Source organism: Lepisosteus oculatus, chromosome 20 (assembly GCF_040954835.1).
Source record: "Lepisosteus oculatus isolate fLepOcu1 chromosome 20, fLepOcu1.hap2, whole genome shotgun sequence".
Classification (NCBI taxonomy): Eukaryota; Metazoa; Chordata; class Actinopteri; order Semionotiformes; family Lepisosteidae; genus Lepisosteus; species Lepisosteus oculatus.
The window spans coordinates 14,613,403-14,634,903 of NC_090715.1; the positions used below are offsets into that span (position 1 = coordinate 14,613,403).

At 37.0% G+C, this 21,501-nt stretch overlaps 1 protein-coding gene across 1 annotated transcript in view; it reads right to left on the reverse strand.

Moving 5' to 3' along the window:
- cdh13 (cadherin 13, H-cadherin (heart)) overlaps positions 1 to 21,501 on the reverse strand; it is a 415,446-nt gene that overhangs the window by 97,804 nt on the left and 296,141 nt on the right. The window contains exon 8 of the mRNA XM_015368155.2: positions 5,777 to 5,917. Coding sequence (XP_015223641.1) covers positions 5,777 to 5,917 — 141 coding nt within the window. The remainder of the gene's footprint in view (positions 1 to 5,776; positions 5,918 to 21,501) is intronic.

The window sequence follows — 21,501 nt, forward strand, 5'->3', positions numbered from 1 at the left end:
CCATTAGACTTGAGAATTAAAATGTACTGTATCTCTCTTGAGAGAATGCATTAAATAAAATCAATACATTTATGAATGCATGACTGTGTGCTCTCTTGTCTGAGAGCTTCACCCCACATTTATTCAATAACATCCTGTATATGATAGCGGCACAAATTAACAAGCCTCGAACAGCAGCCATTTTACTTCTACGAGAAAATGAAGATAAAGGAGAGCCTCATACATTCAGCCAATTTGGAAACTGGATGGACAGAAAAAGCAGTTTAAATGAAGGCTGGGTCATCACTGGCACATTCATCTACCCTAACAATTCTCAGACAGGCAGCAATTTCAGGAACACAGACTAAATTGCACTGTTGACGTGCATTTTTATTTTATTTTTTGTTTTCACTTCCTGAAGCTCACAACATAGGGGAATCTGTCAGTGCTTTTGACTGGCAGATTTGACATGTCAGGAGTACAATGCCCATCTTAATCAGCGAATGAGAGGGTGTGCTTGTTGAGAATCCTAATTAGTATTCATATCTAAGGTGCTGTCCGAAGCCTCCAGGTACCACAGATATTATAGGCTGAGCAGGTTACTGTCAACAAGGGATGAATATGTCTCCCTTCCATCACTGGAGAATGTCTTGCACTGTTTACTTTATTGATTTGTTTTCTTAAAGTCTTAAAGTCCCTAAAATATTAAAGTCCCTAATTTACAGTACATTATAGTTGAAACTGCATATACTGTAATTTTGCAGTTTGAATAAAACTTAGGATTTACATTGGATATTGTAAATAATGCAAATTGATTATTACGCTAGTGTATAGGCTTCTCGCTCTTTGCTAATTGCGCTTTTAGCTTCTCAATACATGCCTTATTCTACACACCTTGTCTGTGTGCTGTTTGTCCGTGCTGTAACCATTAGAATTGTTCTACTTTGTGTGCAGATGACCGTGGCCCTGAGCTCCTGCAGGACAGCCAACATTTCACTCAGAAGAGAAACACCAGGAACTCATTTAAAGATTAGATAATTTTACAAAAAAGTGGTAACCACTTATCATGCCATAAATGTGAATTGATTTGGTCAGGACTGAATTGAGAATCGATGATGAGGATTACTCGATAAGAAGTCTCCATTGAGCTGATGGTAGTTTTCTAACATCCCAGAACATGCATATTCAAAAGCCAGCAGTGGAGCAGTTTCTCAGGTACCCATTATTGCAATGTGCTCCATTCCGTCAGTGAAAATTGAATCATCCCCTATTTGTTTGTCCGGACAAGTAACTATTAATGGGAAAATTCCAAGCTTCCATTTCTGCTCCTTCAGCTTGAAACAGATGACTGTAAAAATCAGATTGCCGAGGAAGGGAATGAGAAATGAAGAGTCAGTATTGACAAAGTGAAGAAAGGGAAGGACTTTTTCAGTCCTGAAGCTGCTTTAGTAACCATGAAGGCCTGTCACTTTTTCTGCATCCTCCAAGGGGGTTATAGAGAAAAAACATGGCCTGGCAGCTACCTCCTCAAAGAGAGACGAAGCAGAAGTGGTTGCACCTGGAATATCAAATCAGCTGTACTGGGAAACAAAGGCAGTCACACTAAACCAAACTGTTGACCTACAATGCAGTCATCTGTCCTTCTTTACTGTGTGGGGCTGAAACAAGGACAGCAGTCATATTACCAGTTCTGTTTGTGAGAGCTATTAAGAGGGAGTCACACAAAAATGAGTATTCTCTCCCAAGCAGGTGACACAAGACTCAAAACTATCATCACCTGACTTCAGCTCCCTTGGGTACTGTAAGTCATGTCATCTGGATGTCAAACTCCAGGCTTCCCAGCTCAGCCAAGGCAAGCACACCAGAGGGGCCCAGAAGAAGCTTTTCAAAGAAGTGTTTTAAAAGCAAACTTATTTTGACTTCAGGGAATATTACGGTCCACGACTTATTCAGATGGAAAAAGAATATCTGGGCCAGCAGCTTAGCTTTGAGATCCAAAGATGTGGGAACGAGGGAAGCAAAGTGAGAGCATCCCAGTGAGCTTACCATGACCGGAATGCACAGTACATGACCGGATATCTCCTGAGATAACAGCTGTTCCGTGTGCCAGAGAGAGCGTCGATCCCATACTGGAGTTATCAATCATGTCCATGGTCAGGTTCATGCAAGACCATCTTCCGTGACCATGAGGACTAACTAATGAATGAGCGACAGCTTAAGGGGCTGTTCGTAAATTAATACAGAGTTTCTTTAATGTCCAAGGGCAAAATGAATTTGCATAAAGCACAAGTTAATTCAGCTAAGAATTCCTCACTAAAGAGTGACAAGTCTGTATCTGAACTTTTTTATCTTTGCAGTTAATGTGAAGAAACTATAGCTGAATAGGAGATAGAGTACATGGGCTCTGTGTTGTAGGTAAGCTATTGGGAAGTGACACACCACCGTATATGCATACATTCCGTATATGTGCATACTCTAAATTTAATAGAATGAATACCTTTGCAGGTTAGAATAGGAGATGAGAGCTGCAGCTGAATGGATGAATTATGTGCAATAATTATAAACATTAAACATCTCTTTAACCAATCACAAAACTAAAGGAGATTTATATAGAAGAAACTATTTTAAAGTAGCCAATCAGACCTATTCTCCTTCAAAAGGCAATTTCCAGTCCTCCTAAGTATTCGGTTTGACGTACACTAATTAATTGAGCATTGAAATGGGAGCACCTTTGCTCTTAAATATAAGTGCTCTTCCAGAATTATAGTGAGATCTCTGAAGCTCTGTGACACTCATCTGAGAAGTATCGTACAGTATATGTACTGGGACAGCATAATCGGGTAGTTTTGTCTCAATTTGCATTACTAGGCATTAATTAACAGCAATTAGAATTAACCTAATGTGTAACTTAATGTATCAGACAGTTTTTGTTATCACTCTTACCCAAACCCCAGCCTTGGCCCCAATTACCAAGTATTATCATGAAATGTAAAATTACTGGTCATTAGCAAGTTAATTGTACTGCACCGCCTTGATAAATGTGTTGGGACTTGTTACTTGAATTCTGCAGCAAAATGAAGATACAACTGTGTGTGTAGTATTGCAGAAATATGCACAGCAATACAACTGGAAAGAATACAGTATGTGTATTTTATTTATCTCCTCTAGCACTTTATGTGTAAGCCTTAAATAACCTTCATTTGATATCGCAACACTTTTGGTAATTGTAACAATGCCAGCTAGCAGGAGTCTGCAAAGGGGGACAGAGCCAAAAACGACCCTATCCGTGGATGGGATGCCAGAAAAGCCACTCCAATCAGCCCAACTAAGCTTTGGGAAGTGAGACGAGACCAGAGTACAGAAAACTCACATGCTCACGGGAAGAACGTGCAAACTCCACACCAGGTGCCCAAGCTAGGGCCTAAACCCAGGTTCTGCAAGCTATGAGATGGCAACTTTAACACCATGGTGCCAGATAAGCATATATACACACAGTGCTTAGTGATTTCAGAACAGCATTTAATGAGGGCCTACTTTAAGTTTGATATGCAGTCTCAATCATTATGAATTAATAGGCATTTCTTTGTTGCTCCTTCATTCCAGCTTACTTAGTTTTTCTGTCTGTATTCTCTCTTTTTCATGCTCAAGTGTGTATAGAAAGTCTATCACAGTATTCCTATGTGCCTCTGCAGTCATCAGTGTGATTTTTGACTTCCTTCCAAGTCTGAACTACAAGTCATTAAAGGGGCCCCCCACTGAGAGGATGAATTCTTCAAAGATAGATTTGTTTTGGAAAGAGTATACTTTTGTAAATATGAATTGTGGGGCTGATACAGATTTTATTCAGCCATTGTTTTGTGAAAATATAAAGTCAAAGATAAAAAGGATTTACCTTTGGCTCCTGTTTCCTCTCACAGACCAAAAATACAGTGTAGTTATGTTATTGGCCTTCTGGGATAATTCAACCTGGTGTCTCTGTGTGCACACACACACACTCTGCAATGGACTGGTGTCCCATCCAGGGTGAACCCTGCCTTGCATCCACTGCTTGATGGAATAAGGATGGGATTGCACCCTAAATAATATTTGAATTAATTTGATTCAACAATTTGCTGAAAACTTGCAATTTACACTTAGGAAGCAAGTGTTCTGAAATACTTTTCACATCTATTCACTCTATACATGTTTATGTATTATTTTCTCAGTAAAATGTAACACTTGAGCAGAACGCTCCTATTCTTGTAAGGCGACTCAGCACTTCAGTGGCGACTCAGCTATGCATCTTGAAGCTCCTGAAGAAGAGAAGGGGAGATTTGTGGAGCGAACCCTAACAATAGCTCATGGCGCTTCCATTATCAACCAGGGAATTTAACATTATTTTTTATTTTACCAGATTGCTGGCAGTGCATTTAAAAAATATATATCATGTGAATGCAAACTACTCAGTAACTGTTCAATACGATGTCAGTTTTTATCTGACAAAGGAGTTCTGTATCCTGTCACATTTGTTTTCTCGCTATTTATAACCATCGCTCACCTCAGGCAGTGCTGACATGCAGCAGAACCCTCAGTCTGCAGCCCTTCGCACTTCCTTTTGTAACACCAGGATTGTAAAAGTGATTATGTTGTCTTCCAGGTCCGACCTAAGACTTATTACGCAATCATTTTAAATAGGAAACTAGAGGTCATGGAGGAGGAAAGTTTGAGATGGTGGGACTGAAATCCACTTTATTATTGCCAACATAATTTCTCTGTCAGCACAGTATTGTGCATCGGCACTTTTATTGAATGATGAGGTAAAAACTGCTTTTTCAACAAGGTCTATTGTGTGTCAAAGTAGCAGAAAGGGTTTACAAAGGCATGCCACACTTTCAAAACCTACTTAACTACTCTAATGCCTAACTTAATCGAAAATGTGAATTTCTGCTCCTTTGCTAATTTAAGTTTATTTCAGATGCCATTTATTGTACAGAGCTTGTAATATTTAAGCAAATAATTATGTCTTTTCTTCTGTCTATGCATCCATTTTTGAACCACTTTATTGAATACAGGGTTGCGAAGGAGCTGGAGCCTATCCCAGCAAGCAACAGGTACAAGGCAGGGTGGGATGTCACACAGGAATACAGAAACAAATGCACACAAGTCTTTGGCATGTGGGAGGAAATCAGTACGCAGAGGAAACCCATGTGAAGACAGGGAGAACATGCAGACTCCACACATATAGCACCCCTTGTCCAGACTTGAACCCAGGGTCCAAGCGCTCTGAAGCAGCATTGCAAAGCACTGAACCACTGTTCTGCCTTCCTTCTGTATAAAGAATATATATATCATATAGCTACTCTTTTCAGATTGTGGTTTTGTACCAAGTTGATTCAAACTAGAGAAAATAAATATTAAATCAAATGGCTGCCATTCAATCAACACTATCTGCCTTTGGGAAAATTTCAGTTAACATTTTCAGGTAACTTTTTACCTGAAAATGTTAACTGAAATGTTCCGATTGTTTTAGGAAATATTACTGTATGTGTATGCTCAGCAAACGGAGACGTTTAGTTAGACCAAGGAACAGACCAAAGTTCATACATCGCACAGTGTTTCCCAAGCTTGTAATAAAGTGAACAGGGAGTTTTGTGAGCTTGTGGCACACCAAATAGAAACACACACAGTGCACCTGCGCACCGGGAAGCCAGAACTTATGGAAGAAGAACAGGTTTGTTAAAAACGACATAAAAAAACAATCTATTTGGTAACAAGCACATACACCTAAAACAGATTTTTTCAGTGTGTGTATTCTTACCATAGACTTGGTGAACTCAGGTGGGTGATCATTCTTGTCTGCAATTGTGATGGTGGCAGTAGCAGTGCCAGTTAAGCCCACATCACTCCCTGCCATATCTTTGGCAACAATCTCCAACTCGTACTGGTGGCTGGGCATGGTCTGGGGAAGAAAAGATCAAGTAAATTAGAAAACAGGGAACATTACGTACAAAACAAGTCGTGCCTTCTTGTAATGCCCACATTGTGAGATTTGAAATGGAATCACCTCAGTAGAATCTGGAATTTAATACGACGATATGCTACCCTTTGTAATTTTCAAAAGGTAGACGAGCAATCTGGAGTCAAAAGAAGCTTTGCATTTCTGAGTAGGTTTGCTGTGTGTCTAATCTGATCACAGAAAACAAAGAATAACCTACACAGTTACAGTACCATAAAGGACTTATGATTTAAAATGTGCTATTAAGCCAGTGGGCTGGTTATGAGACCACGTACACAAACTGTAGATCAGTGGGTGTAGTAGCAACCTAAACGGTTTGGAGTGATACTGTATGTTGATTAAAAAAAATAGAAAAGCACAAACCACCTTAATTTATCTCAGCCTGTCTTCAGGCTAAAAACCTCCTTAGCAACAGGAGAACGGATATTTTATTTTTTGAGAATTGCTTAGGGGCTGCTGTTTGTGTTTTGGAAGACTGCATGTAATCCTAAAGTCAGATTTGTTTTTCCTATTACTGCTGCAGGAGGCTCTTTAGAAGCTGTGCATCACTGTGGCACAGTGCAAGACTGCAAAAGCTCAGTTAGGCCATTATCATAGGATGTGAAATGATATCACTATTATTTCCTCTTTATTGTTGTTTATCTTTCACTTCACTCCTTCTGAGTCAGGCCGGCAGATTAGCAAAAGGCACAGCAACACAGAACTGAAAATACAGCAACTGTGTCTTGCTGTAACTACTAATCCCGACTCACAGAATTCAAACAGGGACAGATGTATTGATAGATAAACAGTTGTAAAAATGATGCATTAATATTAAAGGATGGAATGACTTTCTATTTTATCCCTTTGAAAAGAGAAGGGTTTTATTTTAGTATACCTCAGGGGTGCCAGACATATACTGAGCACAGTGCAGTAATCCAATTTCCCTCTGTGATGCTGTTTTAATGTTGTCCATCCTAATAATTGAGAGCAGAAGCTCAACTGTAAGGGAGAAGTGTTATAAGGTTGACCTTACAAGGAGACCACAAAAATATGGATGGGATTTATTGCAGAATCCATCCAGGTTAAGGAAAAAGGAGACATTTTAACAATTTATAAACAATGCTTCAGGTCACAAAGGGAACATATAATTGAAACATCATTAGCATTCTATAAAGAAGTTCATTTAGTGGGAAGGATTGATAAATGTAATTAATTATAGCATCACAAAGAACAATAATGTTTCACTAATGGCAGCTCTGGAAACCATCAATTGATGTTTAGCTCATGACTACTTTCAAAAGATGGATGTCAATACCCAGCCTGGTCCATCTGTTCTTAAACTGTTACCAGAAAGCATAACTGGGTAAGATAAGGGATCTTTATAGTTTATATGAGCTCAAACCATTCAGCTACAGAAAATGCTCATTTCTCCCACATCCTAGCTGTGACAATGGATGAGGAAATAGCAATAGAAAAACTCAAATATTATACACCTAAGGGATGTCATTGTATTTTTTAAAAATGCATATCTGTCCTTGCTAAAAGTAGAAAACACAGCTTTTAAAATATTAGGGGGGGAAATCCAAATATGGCAAAACAGATTATTGACTCCAAAACATTTAAATTTGAGACACACTGATTTTGTCTGTTCCTCAGTTCAAAGATGATGACGATTTATTTTTTTCCTCTCGAATGCTTTTATCGCCGACTTAAAAAGGGAATTATGTGCTTTATGTTCAGTGCTGCTGTTGTGTTTCATATAGAGGCACATTACTTCAAGTTTTCTATTTACTGTATGCAAGCATCTGGAAGGGATCAACCGGTCTGTCCATCCTAAATTCACTAAATTAGGATGTAATAACTGCTCAATGCCTACTTATTGGCATTGAAAGAGAGGTATGCAAAAGGACAAGCATGAAAAAAGCCAGTGTACAGCACCAACAGCACATTTACTGAATGTTTGAAAAAAATCTAAAAGAGTAGTTCTAACAGCTCTTTGTTTAGATCTTTGGAAAGAAAATGACTGACACAGTATTTATAAACCAGACAAGAAAATAACACTCTGTCCAAGATCCCTGGGTTGAAATTCTTGACTTTAATTTTGCATCTGCAATTTAACAGCTTAGTGACCTTTGGGATCACCACACTACAGAAAGGTAGGTGTTGCCAATTCCAGTGGGATGAAAACATAAGTCCCAACGTTTCATTTTTGTCATGACTAGAGTAAGTGCTACCATAAAAGCTAATGTACAATAATGTACTGAGTTTTACAGAACTGAATCTGAAGTACATTTTCAGTTCAGAATGTGGAGGAAATTCTTAAACTTTCCATTTTCAAATGCAATACTGCATATAAAATTATGTAAAGGCTGGTTGAGTACTTTATGAAACCTTCTATGCTATCATTTTTTTTGTTTTTATTTTAAGCTGGAAACACTGGGTTCAAAAGTAACAAATTTGTGGTGGGGGTGGGAATATCCATTAGAATTCTGTGAAAAAACATATCAATAAAATAATGTACTGTACAATTACAGTGCCTGCTAAAGGGGAAATACAAATAACTATAACCAAAGTCAATCCAAGTGACATCTTGAAAATCAACTGCCAGTGCTCAATGTGAAGGGAAATGGCATTTGAATGACATCCCTCTTGTCACAAGAGTTGTTCCACTGATTAAGAGCTGTGACAAAAATCATTCTGCTTGTAAAAAGATTTCCTGATCTGATCAACACCATTCTACTCTCCCAGGACAGAGGGAGAACTCCACTATGAGGGATTCTCCAATCTCCCAGTTGAAATTGATCTAATTAATATACTGTAATTGATCCAAATAATGCTTTATGAAACAAGAGCTGTCAGCAAAAATACACAGAGGGCTTGGAGATGCATTGAAATTAGGAAAATTCAGAACATATGATGTGGGCTCCTTCTAAGGTAGAGACTTATGAGAAAGTAATCATGTTGCTTCATTTCCACTGGGCTGCTGGACTGTTAGTCGTAGAACAGTAGGAGTTTCAATAACATTTGAGTGTATGTCAATCACTTCAAGAGTCAAAGACCATTTTCTTCATAACTAGTTTAGAATACTTTTACCCTCAGAACCATATGCTTAAAGAAATTACCCATCTGCTTGTCAGAATCATCCATATGCTTCTTCGGGTCTTTTATAATCCACAAAATTCTATTTCAGTTTTTCTGTATTTAGCCAAGACAGTTCTGCACACATCTCATTTCCCTCAGCCATTCGCTTGCATTACCCACATTTTGCACCTATGTGACCCTCTAAAGTTTTCGACATGCTGCATACCATTATTAATTTGTTTTGGTTGCTTTAGGAAAACATTTTTCAAAAGCAAATACGTCTTCTATTTCACTTTTAGCCTTTTAATAAATCAATAAATCCTTCAATTTGTATAGCACTGCTAACATCTGGCCCCCACTGGAAGCTTACATTTAAAATTGATCAACACCTGTTTGAAGCCTCAATTTGTGGGCTTATCCTGACATAAGCCCTTGAGTTTGTTTTTTCATAAAAAGCAAAGCTGGGCATTCTGTAAATTGACTTCTTCTACAAGGTAATGGGTATTCTGGCCACAAGAGAATGCATTCCAATTTATATGCCGGTTAAAATTGGCAAACTGAAATATTGGTCTGCACAGACCGTTTCTGCCTACTTATCACTTTTAAGAACACATTGTTAAAATAAAGGATAACGATCTTCAACATAGAAGTTTCAAATCAACAGAAGGTTTTACACTCTTAGATTTTAATATCCACACATAAAGTATATTGGATGGCCTTTATAAATGTGTTTTGTAGAGGAAAGTGAAAATTAAATGTAGTATCATCTTTGAAGTTTTTTTTTTAAATCTAAATGTTAAATCTCTGTCTGCAGAGGAGGTGCACTGCTAACTGTGGTGTTAATCATACATGTATAACTTAATAAGGAAAATAATAAAAATGTACTGCATTAAGATTAAGACAATTGTATTTTGTCCAATTGTAAGTATAAACATAAAACAATAGAGTTATGTGATTCTTAACCTTCCCAAGACAGTAGCAAACCTCACTTTCCCAATTGATGATTAAACATTTTATCTATGATTGGAAGAGAGCTTTTTGTTTAATAGTAACTGGTTTGATTTGAAATGGTAAATTTAAGTAGTTTACTAAATAATTCAGTGATTGTAAAGAATAACAACAAAATGTTGTCCTACATTCATAAAACCCTTGTCTGAAACCTTAATATGTCCTCAAATATTAAAATTGTCCTGAATTCCAAGTTAAATTTCCAGCACAAAAGCCAGCACAAAAGCAGAATAATGAAGATTAAATCAGCTGCATTTTGAAAAAAAAAACATGTATTCTCACTGGACTCTTTTGACACTAAACTACAAAAATACGGTACATCAGTTTGCATTGTCCTAGAACATCACTGAGATACTTCCTGATGGGCCACAATCAATAAATGTGGAGTGTATTTGGTTTGTTCAAATAAAATCGGACACTAAAACACCTAGAAAGAATGGACACAAAAAAACCACAATCCTTTTGAAACATTCAACCATTTTTGAACGTTTAAATAAAAGTAATCATTCCAAAAGAGCTACATTTCATGTAGTATTCTTTAATGTTAAGACTGAATCCTTAAAACCCAATTACCTAAGTCCAGGGTAGGTTCTAGGGTTTGCAATTGTAATGACTGTTGAGTTTGAAAGGTCACCACAGACAGAGCTTAAGACATAAGGTCTGATGAATATAAGGCCAAGCAATGCTATCTGGGCAGTTCATCAATGAAGCAATGTTTTACCACGTTTTATCAGCACTCAATGGACATTTACACTGCACCCTAGTACTAATGCATTCGGTAATATCTCCCACTTTCCCGTATAATGTGTAATAAAAATAAAACATTGTGTGGCACAGTATGTGTTTGCAACAACATTTTTCTGTACATTGGCTTACTGTATGTGCTAGCTAAAATTGTAACTTTCACAGCGTGGAAAATACTGTGTTTGTTTATCAAGTATTCAGAACTATTTTTGGTCTTATCTGGATTATTTCATCTGAATTTATTTGGTAAATCTGGGCTCTTTTTAAAACAAGTTTTCAAAAACCTATCTGCCTTTAGGTTTTGTAATAATTGGAGGATACTGTCATAGACACCTCCCACATTCCTTATCAAAAACCCACAAACACTTTTATAAATATTTTTTTGCAAGTACACTATATAAAATAAGATCATCAAAACTAGCCACAAGGGAAAACACATTTTACAAGAGGAAGAAATAAAAATAGAGGGAAGTCCTCTTATGCTAAGTACATGCTACAATGATGGGGGAAATATAATTTTAATTATATTTTGGAATACATTCACATTCATTAAATATACCAAATCCAGCATACAAGATTAGAATTTACAAGAACTCTAATCTTTATTTTATTACATTGAAGTCACATTCTGCTGGACCGACTATGCCAAATCATACCTCTGGCAATATACTGTACTACTAATTGTGTTCTTCGATCTATCTTGTATTGCCTGGACACAATGGCTGGTCTGTCCAACTGTTCAAGCAATCTGAATCTGTTTTACCCTAACATTACCATTACCTGAAGGCATCACAACACTCTTATACTCTTCAAACTGATATGCTGATATAGTGTTCTGCCACTCCCAGGCCCGCCCATTAACGCACTTGTCTTTCATGGTGCTAAACGCTAATAAACAATAATAATTAAACAAGTGGAATGAATCCTTAATTGTATAAAGGTTCTTTTGATCATGTAAAATCTCTGTTACTAACATTACTTTTACACGTATGTTCAATAAAACTGACCACACATGTGAGTGCATGAAGAGGAAACCAACCAGACAAAAAATATTCCAATTTAATGATTTAGGTGGGGAAGGGAATCAGACTAATGTTGGCTGAACCCAATGAGTCAAATACAAAGGCTTTCACCCACTCGAAAACTGGAACTACCCTTCTGCAACCAAGAAGTGGATTGAAACACAAAACATTGGAAGTCTGAGTTTAGTAATTTCCAGTATATTCAGTTTCTATTATTTTAAAACTTTAACAAATCTTATAGAACTTGGTTGATGCAATGAAAGTAAAGTTTTGAATGGTGTGTATTCCATGGTATTCGTTTTTAATAACAGTTTCACTGCTGTCTGCCCACTGTGGAATCAAGCAGGATCAAGTGTATATATATATACTGTATACTACATGTAATAAATCTAGCATATCTGTCACATCAAAATTTATTATGAAATGCTTATTTTACGATTAAACTGTAATCACTGTTTGCCCATGCTGTGAATCTTGTATTGCTTTGGGTGTTTCTGAGCAAATACATTGTAATTCATGATATTCATGAACCAGAGCTCTGACAGACACGCTCTCTTAGTTTGTAATGAACCCAATGCAATGATACTTTAACTCTTGCTATACTTCACATTCATGTAGTTGCTGGATGTTTAAATCAGCTTACTTTGTACACACAACCTGGAAATGACATATTTTTCCCATAAACCTCAATAAAGAGAGAAAGAATTGTTTATCCAATTGGAAGCTACAGTACGTTGAATTTCTAGCACAGATGCCTTATTTGTTATGCGTGTGCAAGTGTTATGAGAATATTTAAAATACTTGCAATATAGACATTTCTACTAAAGCAAAGCGGTTTTGTGTTGAGCCGTGTCCTTGTATCGTAAAATTAGCATCTTATCCAATATTCCTGAATTTGAGTTTAAAATGAAGCCCACTCAATACATATTTAAATTTTCTTTTGTCGGTTTTGTCCTATAGGCTTTTACTGTAAATTCTTCCATTCTTCTAAGTGATCTAAGCATGGTAGTTCATGTGGTTCAGATAGTTCTGTCTTCTTAAATCCTTTTGCTCTTTGGGAAGATTGGTCGTTCCCCAGTATAGTCCAGTAAGTTTGATGCTGTGGTGTTCTCTCCTTCACCCTCCATGATATTTTTGTTTCTTTCATTTCGGCCTCCACAGTTCTTCTCCAGCTGTTTCTTGGTCTTCCACATTTCCACTTGCCTGGTGGTGTTGGATATTGGTTTCCTCATTGCATGCTCGATCCAGCCCTATTTTCAGCATTTAACCTAATTTGCTCTTGGTTTATACTTTTCCATGGATCTTCATCTTCATTACTTATTATGCTTGTCCACTATACAGTAAGTGAAGGATGTTTTAGGGCATTTGTTTATGAAGGCTTGAAGTTATATTCATATTTTTGGTCTTTTTTGATATGTGTTTGGTGTACCATATTAGAAAACCTGCCCTGGCCACTTCTATCCTGCTCTGAATGTCCTGGTCACTCCCCAGATTGTCTTGGATTCTCTTCACTTATTCCAGGATAAAAGAAGGTGTCCACTTCCTCTGGTTGTTCTCCATCAAGTTTCTCTTCTACTCATAACTTTTTGATTTGTTAGTGTCGAGTCCTTTGCTGGCTGCAGTAGTTCACAGTTTAGCAATTTTGGTTTGCATTGGTTTCTTTATGTGAGATATTATGGTAATGTAATCAGCAAAGTCCAGATCCCATTACTGGGACCAGGGTGCCTACTGAATTCCAAGCTTTATGCCAGTAATGTTTTCCCTCATTATCCCGTGACCTCCCAGGAATAAGACTAACAGGGACAGCAGACAGCCATGTATGATAAGGAGATAGTTCAGTGGCCTGTTTGATATTGTCAAGGGCACAAGAGAATGAAGGCCATAGTGTGAGACTATGCTTACGCTTTCAGCTTTTTCTTTCTTGAAAGAAAACAAGCTGACTAGACTTTAAATACAAAACACAGGAAAATCAGAAATTAGTAAAGAGAAATGAATTATCTCCAGTGATGTAAAACCAGCTTCAAGATGTAGTAATAGCAGACATGGACAATTACCTTTTGACTATAATGGGAACTTCTGCTGAAGCCCTCTCAAGTTTGCCTTTTGATGAGAGACACTGACGATATTTACACAAGCGACTGACTTGGTGCTGAATTGAATAGTTCCCTGCATTAATGAAGAACCATTAAGAGCAGGAAAACAAAATATGGTTGCTTCCCTTTTTTAAATGAAAGTGAACTGTCTATTTTCACACCCCAAGTATTTTCAAATACTTTAGCATGATGTTTTGTATGAATTTTAGACATGTCATTTTCCTCCTACAACGCAAAAGGAAAATAAAGATTTCTGTTCACTATAAAGACACCTTTCTAAAAATTAATCTAGAAAGAAACTAATCTAGAAAGGAACACATTCAAATAATTTAGTTATAAAATCCTGTAGGATGAAGTTACAGTACTTGCATTCCCAAGATCTTCCAAAGATCATCTGTATTTCTCAGATAAATTAATTGTTAATTCAATACCTATCTGCTTCTCATTCCTTAAGTACTGTGTATTATTTTCAAGTATTGCTCATTCTTTTTTGATATCTATTGAAGTTTTCCATTGCTAGATTTGTCAACTAGCAGAGTGTTTTTCCTGAGGTGATGTTGCTTACCTCAATGATATTCAATGATGCAGAAATGTGATCCTGTGATCTACTGAAATTGCCCTTTGGTTTTAATTTAATAGATAATATTTAAAGATCTGTACAGTAAAATTAAGGTAACATTACCTTAATGTGCAGTATATGGTACCCCTGTCAGAGGATATCAAATACTGACTCTCATACTGAAAGAGGTCTGTAGTTTGTTTTAATTCAAATTGTCTTTATGACGTTCAGTAAGTTAAACTTTTCCACTTTATTTTTGTGTGTCTAACTAAATGTACAGTACAGTATAATGGAGATTTAACCACTTAAAAGTATCTAAAATAAAAATGAACCTTAAAAATTGTTAATGATGCTATTTGGACTACATGAAAGAGCACATTTTGGTCAATAGTAAAATAAATTATCATGTCTGTTTTCATGTGCACAATAATTCCCCATGTAATAACCAGAGGGTTGTCTCTATCAAGTCAATTTAAGGATTAAATATTAGGCAAAATAAAACACAAATTGCAAATTAAAGTTAAGCTTTCCATTGTGTGAAATGCCAGTGCCTGTAATGCATTAATAATGAGATATTTGTTAATTGAAGTGAAAAATTAAAATTCATCATTGATGAACCCTTAACCCATGACTAAGATACTGACATAGCAATATGTAAATAAGCTATCAATTACAGTATGCATAATAATTACATAAGAAAATAATTGTCCTTTGGTCACGTTAAGTGATTTAACTTACAATTTATAAAATGCCATAAGAGTCTCCTACATAATTTATTAATTGCAGTGCACAACGAAAGACACATAAACACTATGAGGTTTTCAAAACATGTTGTGTATCCTTAGTGAGCAGAGCAATGTTGTAGCTGTTTGAGCCAAATTCTCACTTATTAAGCAAAGATTCTGTGTTTTCCTTTTTGAGAAAGGTCATCAAGGAAAAAGTGAAAGCTCAGGTTTCACAAACAACTGCCTTAAGGATTTATGATTAGGGGGACCAATCAGGATACAGGCTGTGTTTCTGCAGAATCTGCAGGACTCTCTGGGATCATAGCAATAAGCATTCTCAAAATCTACCTCAGCTTTTAAATTTGCCAATAATTGATTGTGAATTATTTATTTCTTAATAAATAACTGTGAAGAGTTTACTAGCAATTAAGATAAGTGTAAAAAGCTCAATTTTAATGAATCAGTGAATATGTTTTTTTTTGGAGATGGAGGGTACAACAACAGCACTTTAGTAAAGGTGTCAGGCATTTGGTTTCAATTGAGTTCTTTAAAAAAACATTCTTGAACTTTGTAATTAGCCTGTTTTTCTGAGATTTTCTAATAGTGAAGCATTTTTGGGTTCCACTCCACTGTCTCTGAACTTTTTTTCAGGTTATCGATTCTGATATTTTCCAGTGCAAAAATAACTCAAAGTGACATTTTCAAAGCAGGAGCACTTAATCTATCCAGCTCAGCGACACCGGCAGCCGTCTGTGTCTTCTATACCAAGCTCCAGTGATAAACCCACTGAGGGCATCGCAGCCTGCTCCCGAGACTGACAGCACAGAGAGCCTCATAGGCTTCCCTCCTGAGGACTCACTCCCTGATGTGATGGTCCTCCCAGTCCCGCTTCTTTCACAATTGTGTCTTTAATTTCTTCCCCTTTAATAACATTCTTTAGCCCTTGCAAACTTTTAATAGATCATGTATTTGTATAGCACCTGTTAAACCTCTAAAATTAAACAAGGGCTCCTCAGCTGGCTTCTGAAAGGACGGTTTCTTTCCCTTTTACAATGGTGCTAAATAAACTTGTTTTAGAACTGTTGGCTCCAAACATCCCTGCTTAAGTATACCGTTTAATACTAGTTTCACAAATAATACTGCATTTGCTCTCTCAGTTTTAATTCAGCATTCCTATCACTTTCCCTTTCTCATGCCTTCCCCACGGGGGTCTAATCACACTCACTGGGGGACAAATACCAATTTGGGTTCCACACTCTTGAGTGAACTAGACGGCGCATCAAATTCCTTTTAATCTGCACATGAATATAAATAGCAACTGTGCAACTTTGTGTCTAAGTGAAAGACAGGCCTGTGGTCCTAGAAAATCTATAAATTGAACAAGGGTGGGTTAGCTCTCGGCAATTTCACTTTTTACTTTCATGGCGGCTTACAAGCAAAACCCAGAATGCAAAAAGATACAGATAAACTGGAAATGTTTCCTTTTGTGAGAAGGAAAAACTCGCTCTGGAGTATTTCAGTTAAACACCTACAGGAATTCTGTCCTGGTTAATATGAACCCCACAGGAAAGAGGGCTCTATAGAATTGAGTTGGACTGAACTGAGCAGGGTAGCAAAGTGTGCAGAGCACCACTGAGCCTGGAGTGAAATAAAAGATCATCTGGTGAGAGTATACAGTACCTGGGAGAGTTCCAAGGAAAATAAAACAGAGTGATAGCAAAGTGTCACACCGCTTCGAGTTTAAAAGTGGATTTATTTTGTTCTTATGTTTAGTTCCTGTGACTGGGAGGGCACGACAGACGTGCATTACCCTCTATAGTTTGTTTTGCTTTAGTCACATTTTGTCTTGCAAGAATTTGTGTGTTTCAGAAATACAGTAGTTTACCTTAAAATAAGAAGTAAAGCAATGTAACTTGGCAGGAGAGTGAACTGACCAGTTCACAGCTCCAGGGTCCCTGGTATAATCCTGTTACCTCCTAGCCTTCACAAATATGCTGGCTGTGTTTGATGAGATTTTCTAAATTGTCCCTTTGATGTTTTGCAAAATGAGGGAATAATATGATTACCATTATCTATGTGTCTGACGTGGGACACAATTAAAAGGGATTAACTCCCGTACCTTATGGTTAAAGTTGTCATTTTTGCTCTGGTTTCCTGTTTGGACTACACACCCGACTGCATCTTCTATTTGCTGAATTACAGTAACAAATCCCATTACATTTATCTAGGCAGTGCAATACAATTAACTTGGTAATGACCAGCAATTTTACACTTCTTGATAATACTTGGTAATTGGGTCAAGGTTGGGGTTAGCGTGATAACACAAAACTGTCTGATACATTATTAAGTTACACAATCGAGTAATTCTAATTGCTGTTAATTATTGCCTAAGTAGAGCAAATTGTTAACCAAACTACCCTATTAGCCTGTCCCAGTACATGAACTACCACTTCTCAGATGAGTATCATAGAGTTTCAGGTATGTTTCTATAATTGGAAGAGCACAAGTGCTCCCATTTAAATGTTGATTAAATCTGTGTACATTAAAACAAACAATTATGACGAGCGAAAAATGTATTATATTAAAGGTGATGGTGTCAGTTTGCGTCGATATTTTTAAATCCACATTAGCTGTTCAGACATCAACTGCAGCTATCATTTTTATCACCGCTAATAAGGTTTATTTAGACTCCCAAAGATATATACAGTATCTCTCTATGTATATCTACATTACCATAAACACTTCATGTAAAACTCTTACAGAAAATTACGATCTCAAATAATAAAGGGTAAGAAGTTCCACCTTACTTACCTTTTCTTAAAATCGTACGATTGACATAACTATTTTAAGTTAATAAGTGTGCCGAACTGACTGTGCAACCAAAATTTATTGCGAAAACCAGGCTGAAAAAGAGCAACTATTTTTATAACCCCGAAATTATAAATCTGAAATTTATAAATTCATAAAGTACTGATAGATGACACGTTTATCTTTTTTTTTCTTTGTCAGAATCATGGGTTACTATAAATCTTTCCTTAATATGTAACTCTGTGATGTTTATAAACATGCTATATGAACAAACAATGTAATCAACACACAAGTATTACCGTAAATTATCTTTGAAAAAATGTATGTGCATCTGAAGAAAGTGCTGCTGGTGCCCTTATACTGTACATGTATTGTGGATATTTGTTCTTAATCGATACAGTATGTCTTTTGTTTATCCTGTGCAGATCCCCATAAAAGAATACATTCTACTCATGCCTTTTCCTCCATAGGGGCTCTCTACTGTTTTCTTTAAAGTCCTTCCTCAGCAGCTGAATAAACCAGACTGATCTTCAAGCAGGGTTGAAGGCACTAAAAGAGCAACAGAAACATCTTTGAAGTTTCTGCACACCTCAAAGTAAGATGTCATGGAAAACACGTGAATGATAAAATAACAAATAAATGAAATAGAATAATCAATGTAGCATCTGCCAGGTATTTGATTTAGTGCTGTGGGTCGCTGAAACCTCTTTTGGAGATGAGTGTGTTTACACAGCAACAGCAGGAGGCCTGTTCATCTTCCATTTTCACAGTGGCTGCTGTGTGAGACAAGAGCAGTTCCCTCATCTCCTGAGAGTGGGCAAATCAAGCTTGACACAGCCCCTGTGTCATCAAGGCAGTGGTGTTCAGGTATCTGCACATTAGTATTCAAGTCATATTAGTGTCACCTGCTGTTGTAATGCTCGCTATTCCATGTTGTTTGAAAGCACAAAAGACTGCAGAGTTCAGTTTCTGTACACCTGTGTCAGGTTGGCAGCTGCCGGCAGGATATCAGCTCAAAGTTTGGAATATAAATGCATTAGCTACAGATGTTTTTTTTGCATCATGTGATCACCACGTGTTAGAGTGCATTCTCGTGTACTGGCACTGATATCCCATGTAGTAATAACTGGAATTGTATTTTTTTAAAAAAAACTCACCTCTTTGCTTGATCTTTGCTAATTAGTAATGCACCGATGATTAAGTGGTAATATTCAGAAAAAAGATTTAGCAGGTTTAAGTCAGGTACCTGTACTTGTGAGGGTGTTTTGGAAACGACGTTAACTCGTGTATGGCTCCTAATGAGTAACAAAATGTATCTATTGTTAATAGCATTATCTGAAGCCTTTAATTTCAAATAAATATGCTGACTCAAGATATAAGAAATAAATACAGTCATCATAACACGTGTACTGTATTAGCACATGGATATTTAAAGCTTGAGTTTTTCTGCCTTATTGCTAATGTTACATCTTAAAGCTCAAGCAGTGTGTGACCTACTGTCCTACGTATTTTTGGCAAGACAAAAAAATTGCTTCTCCAACAACCAATTGCTCCAGCTTAAACGTTCTACCTACAGTATCTCAAGGGGCAACAGTAACTAGAAGAGTTGAGTTCAAGTCCCAGATAAATAGTGTGTTTGATGTATTTAGTAATACAGTTACCTCCATTGTCTTCCCCAGGTATGGGTGCAAATGTAGGTTGCTTTGGAAAAACTGTTAGGAAAAATAAATGTTCATTTCTCACAAACTCTCCTTCAAATGAAATATCGTCTACAAACAACAAAAGCAGTAAAAATGCCATTGTAATATATTTCACACCTAGACTGCCACTCCAAAGGGAAATAAATGAATCCATTCATTCATATTTTTAAAGGAGTGTTTCAAAAGAGACACATTAAAATAAAAAAGAAACTTCAGTCCCAAAATGTACTGTGAGAAGCCTTACTGCCTTTCAAGGGCAAAAGCTGTAGACAGTTTATGCTTGTCAATGGGCTGTCTGTGACCTCTCCGGAGAAGCAGTGTCAGCAACAAATCTGTGCTTAGCTGAGTGGAAGAATTAGCCAATGAGGCAGCAGAGAAATGCTGCTCGGTACCCAGGATTTGGCTCATTGGCCCTTGTAGGAAAGATATAGAAGTTTTCCTTTGCTGTGAAAATCAAGTGCGCATGCATAATGTACAGGTCAATATACAGCAGCTGGCGGTGAGCATCAGAAGTGCATATTACAGATTTTGGCTTCTGTGTAAGCAGTACTGAGGAAAAGACCAGACACTGTCCAAGTCTCGGGGAGAATACAAGAGGTCACCATCTCTCACAATGACCTAGAAGTAAAGGGACACATACAGTACCAAAGGCATAAGGAACCCCCAATGATTTCCAGGTTTACAGAGATGGAGATTGAACTTTTGTGAAAAGGTAGACATCGCCCTCCTTCATTCACAGCAGGGTTTTTATTCAGCAAATTTCCCATCATTTCTCTCTTGGCATGGCAGATTGCCGCCCTACAGTACCGATCTGGCCATGGTGTAAACCGCAACACCGCTGGAATCAACTTATTTTAAGGTCATGCGGGAAATCGGTTATTTCAGGAGAGCTTTTCATCCCGCTCTTGAAATGTTATCAGGCCGGCAGTATGTACTGTATACAGTAGGTATGCATGCTGACTACCAGCCATGTCTGAGAGATGTGGATTTAGCAAGAGCAGCAGGAATATTGGTTAAGCCCAGGTTTATTAAAAGTATGAGTCAAACAGTACGGACAGCTTTAAATATTTGATTTCACAAGCTCTTGTATTATTTGAGTCCCCCTGTAGTACTTTATATGCATAGAGATCTCAGAGCTCCGACTCTATAAACATTAAAGACAGGTCAAGGTTGCATTAATACAGACAAGGTTTCCGAAATCTGTTTGAAATATGTTGAAGTACCAAACAATCTTTACACTTCCTAATTGAATGATTTGGGGGGAAATACATGAGAACTTCATATGCAACACGCAATGTCTATTCCTTAACTAAATATATCCTTGAACAACCAACAGATAATAACCAGTTGGGAAATGTAAGATTAAGTGCTGTTACCAGTGGGTAACACCTTTTTTATATTATATATTTATAAGTTGTTTATATTCATATATGCATCTAAGTCATGTACTGTAAGTACATTATGTAACATATCTATTTTCAGGTATGCAGAAAGTTACCATGTCATACTATATCTATGATTGCCTCCTTCAACTTGTTAAAAACTTTCTACAGATACTCCTTGGTGCCTGCATTGCATTTTCTAATGATCAATTTATTTTCAACAGGGGTTCCCTGCTGTTAAGATTCTATTTTTATTAAATGTAACCTCTTGCATTAGTGTTATTTTTCTGGCATTGATGGTATTCTGGCAAACTGCTGATATACAGCAATACAGAGCAGGAAACAGAATAACTAACATATGGCTTTCAACATAATGGGAACTTAATTAACATACAGTGATGAGACATTTATGTGCAGCCATCA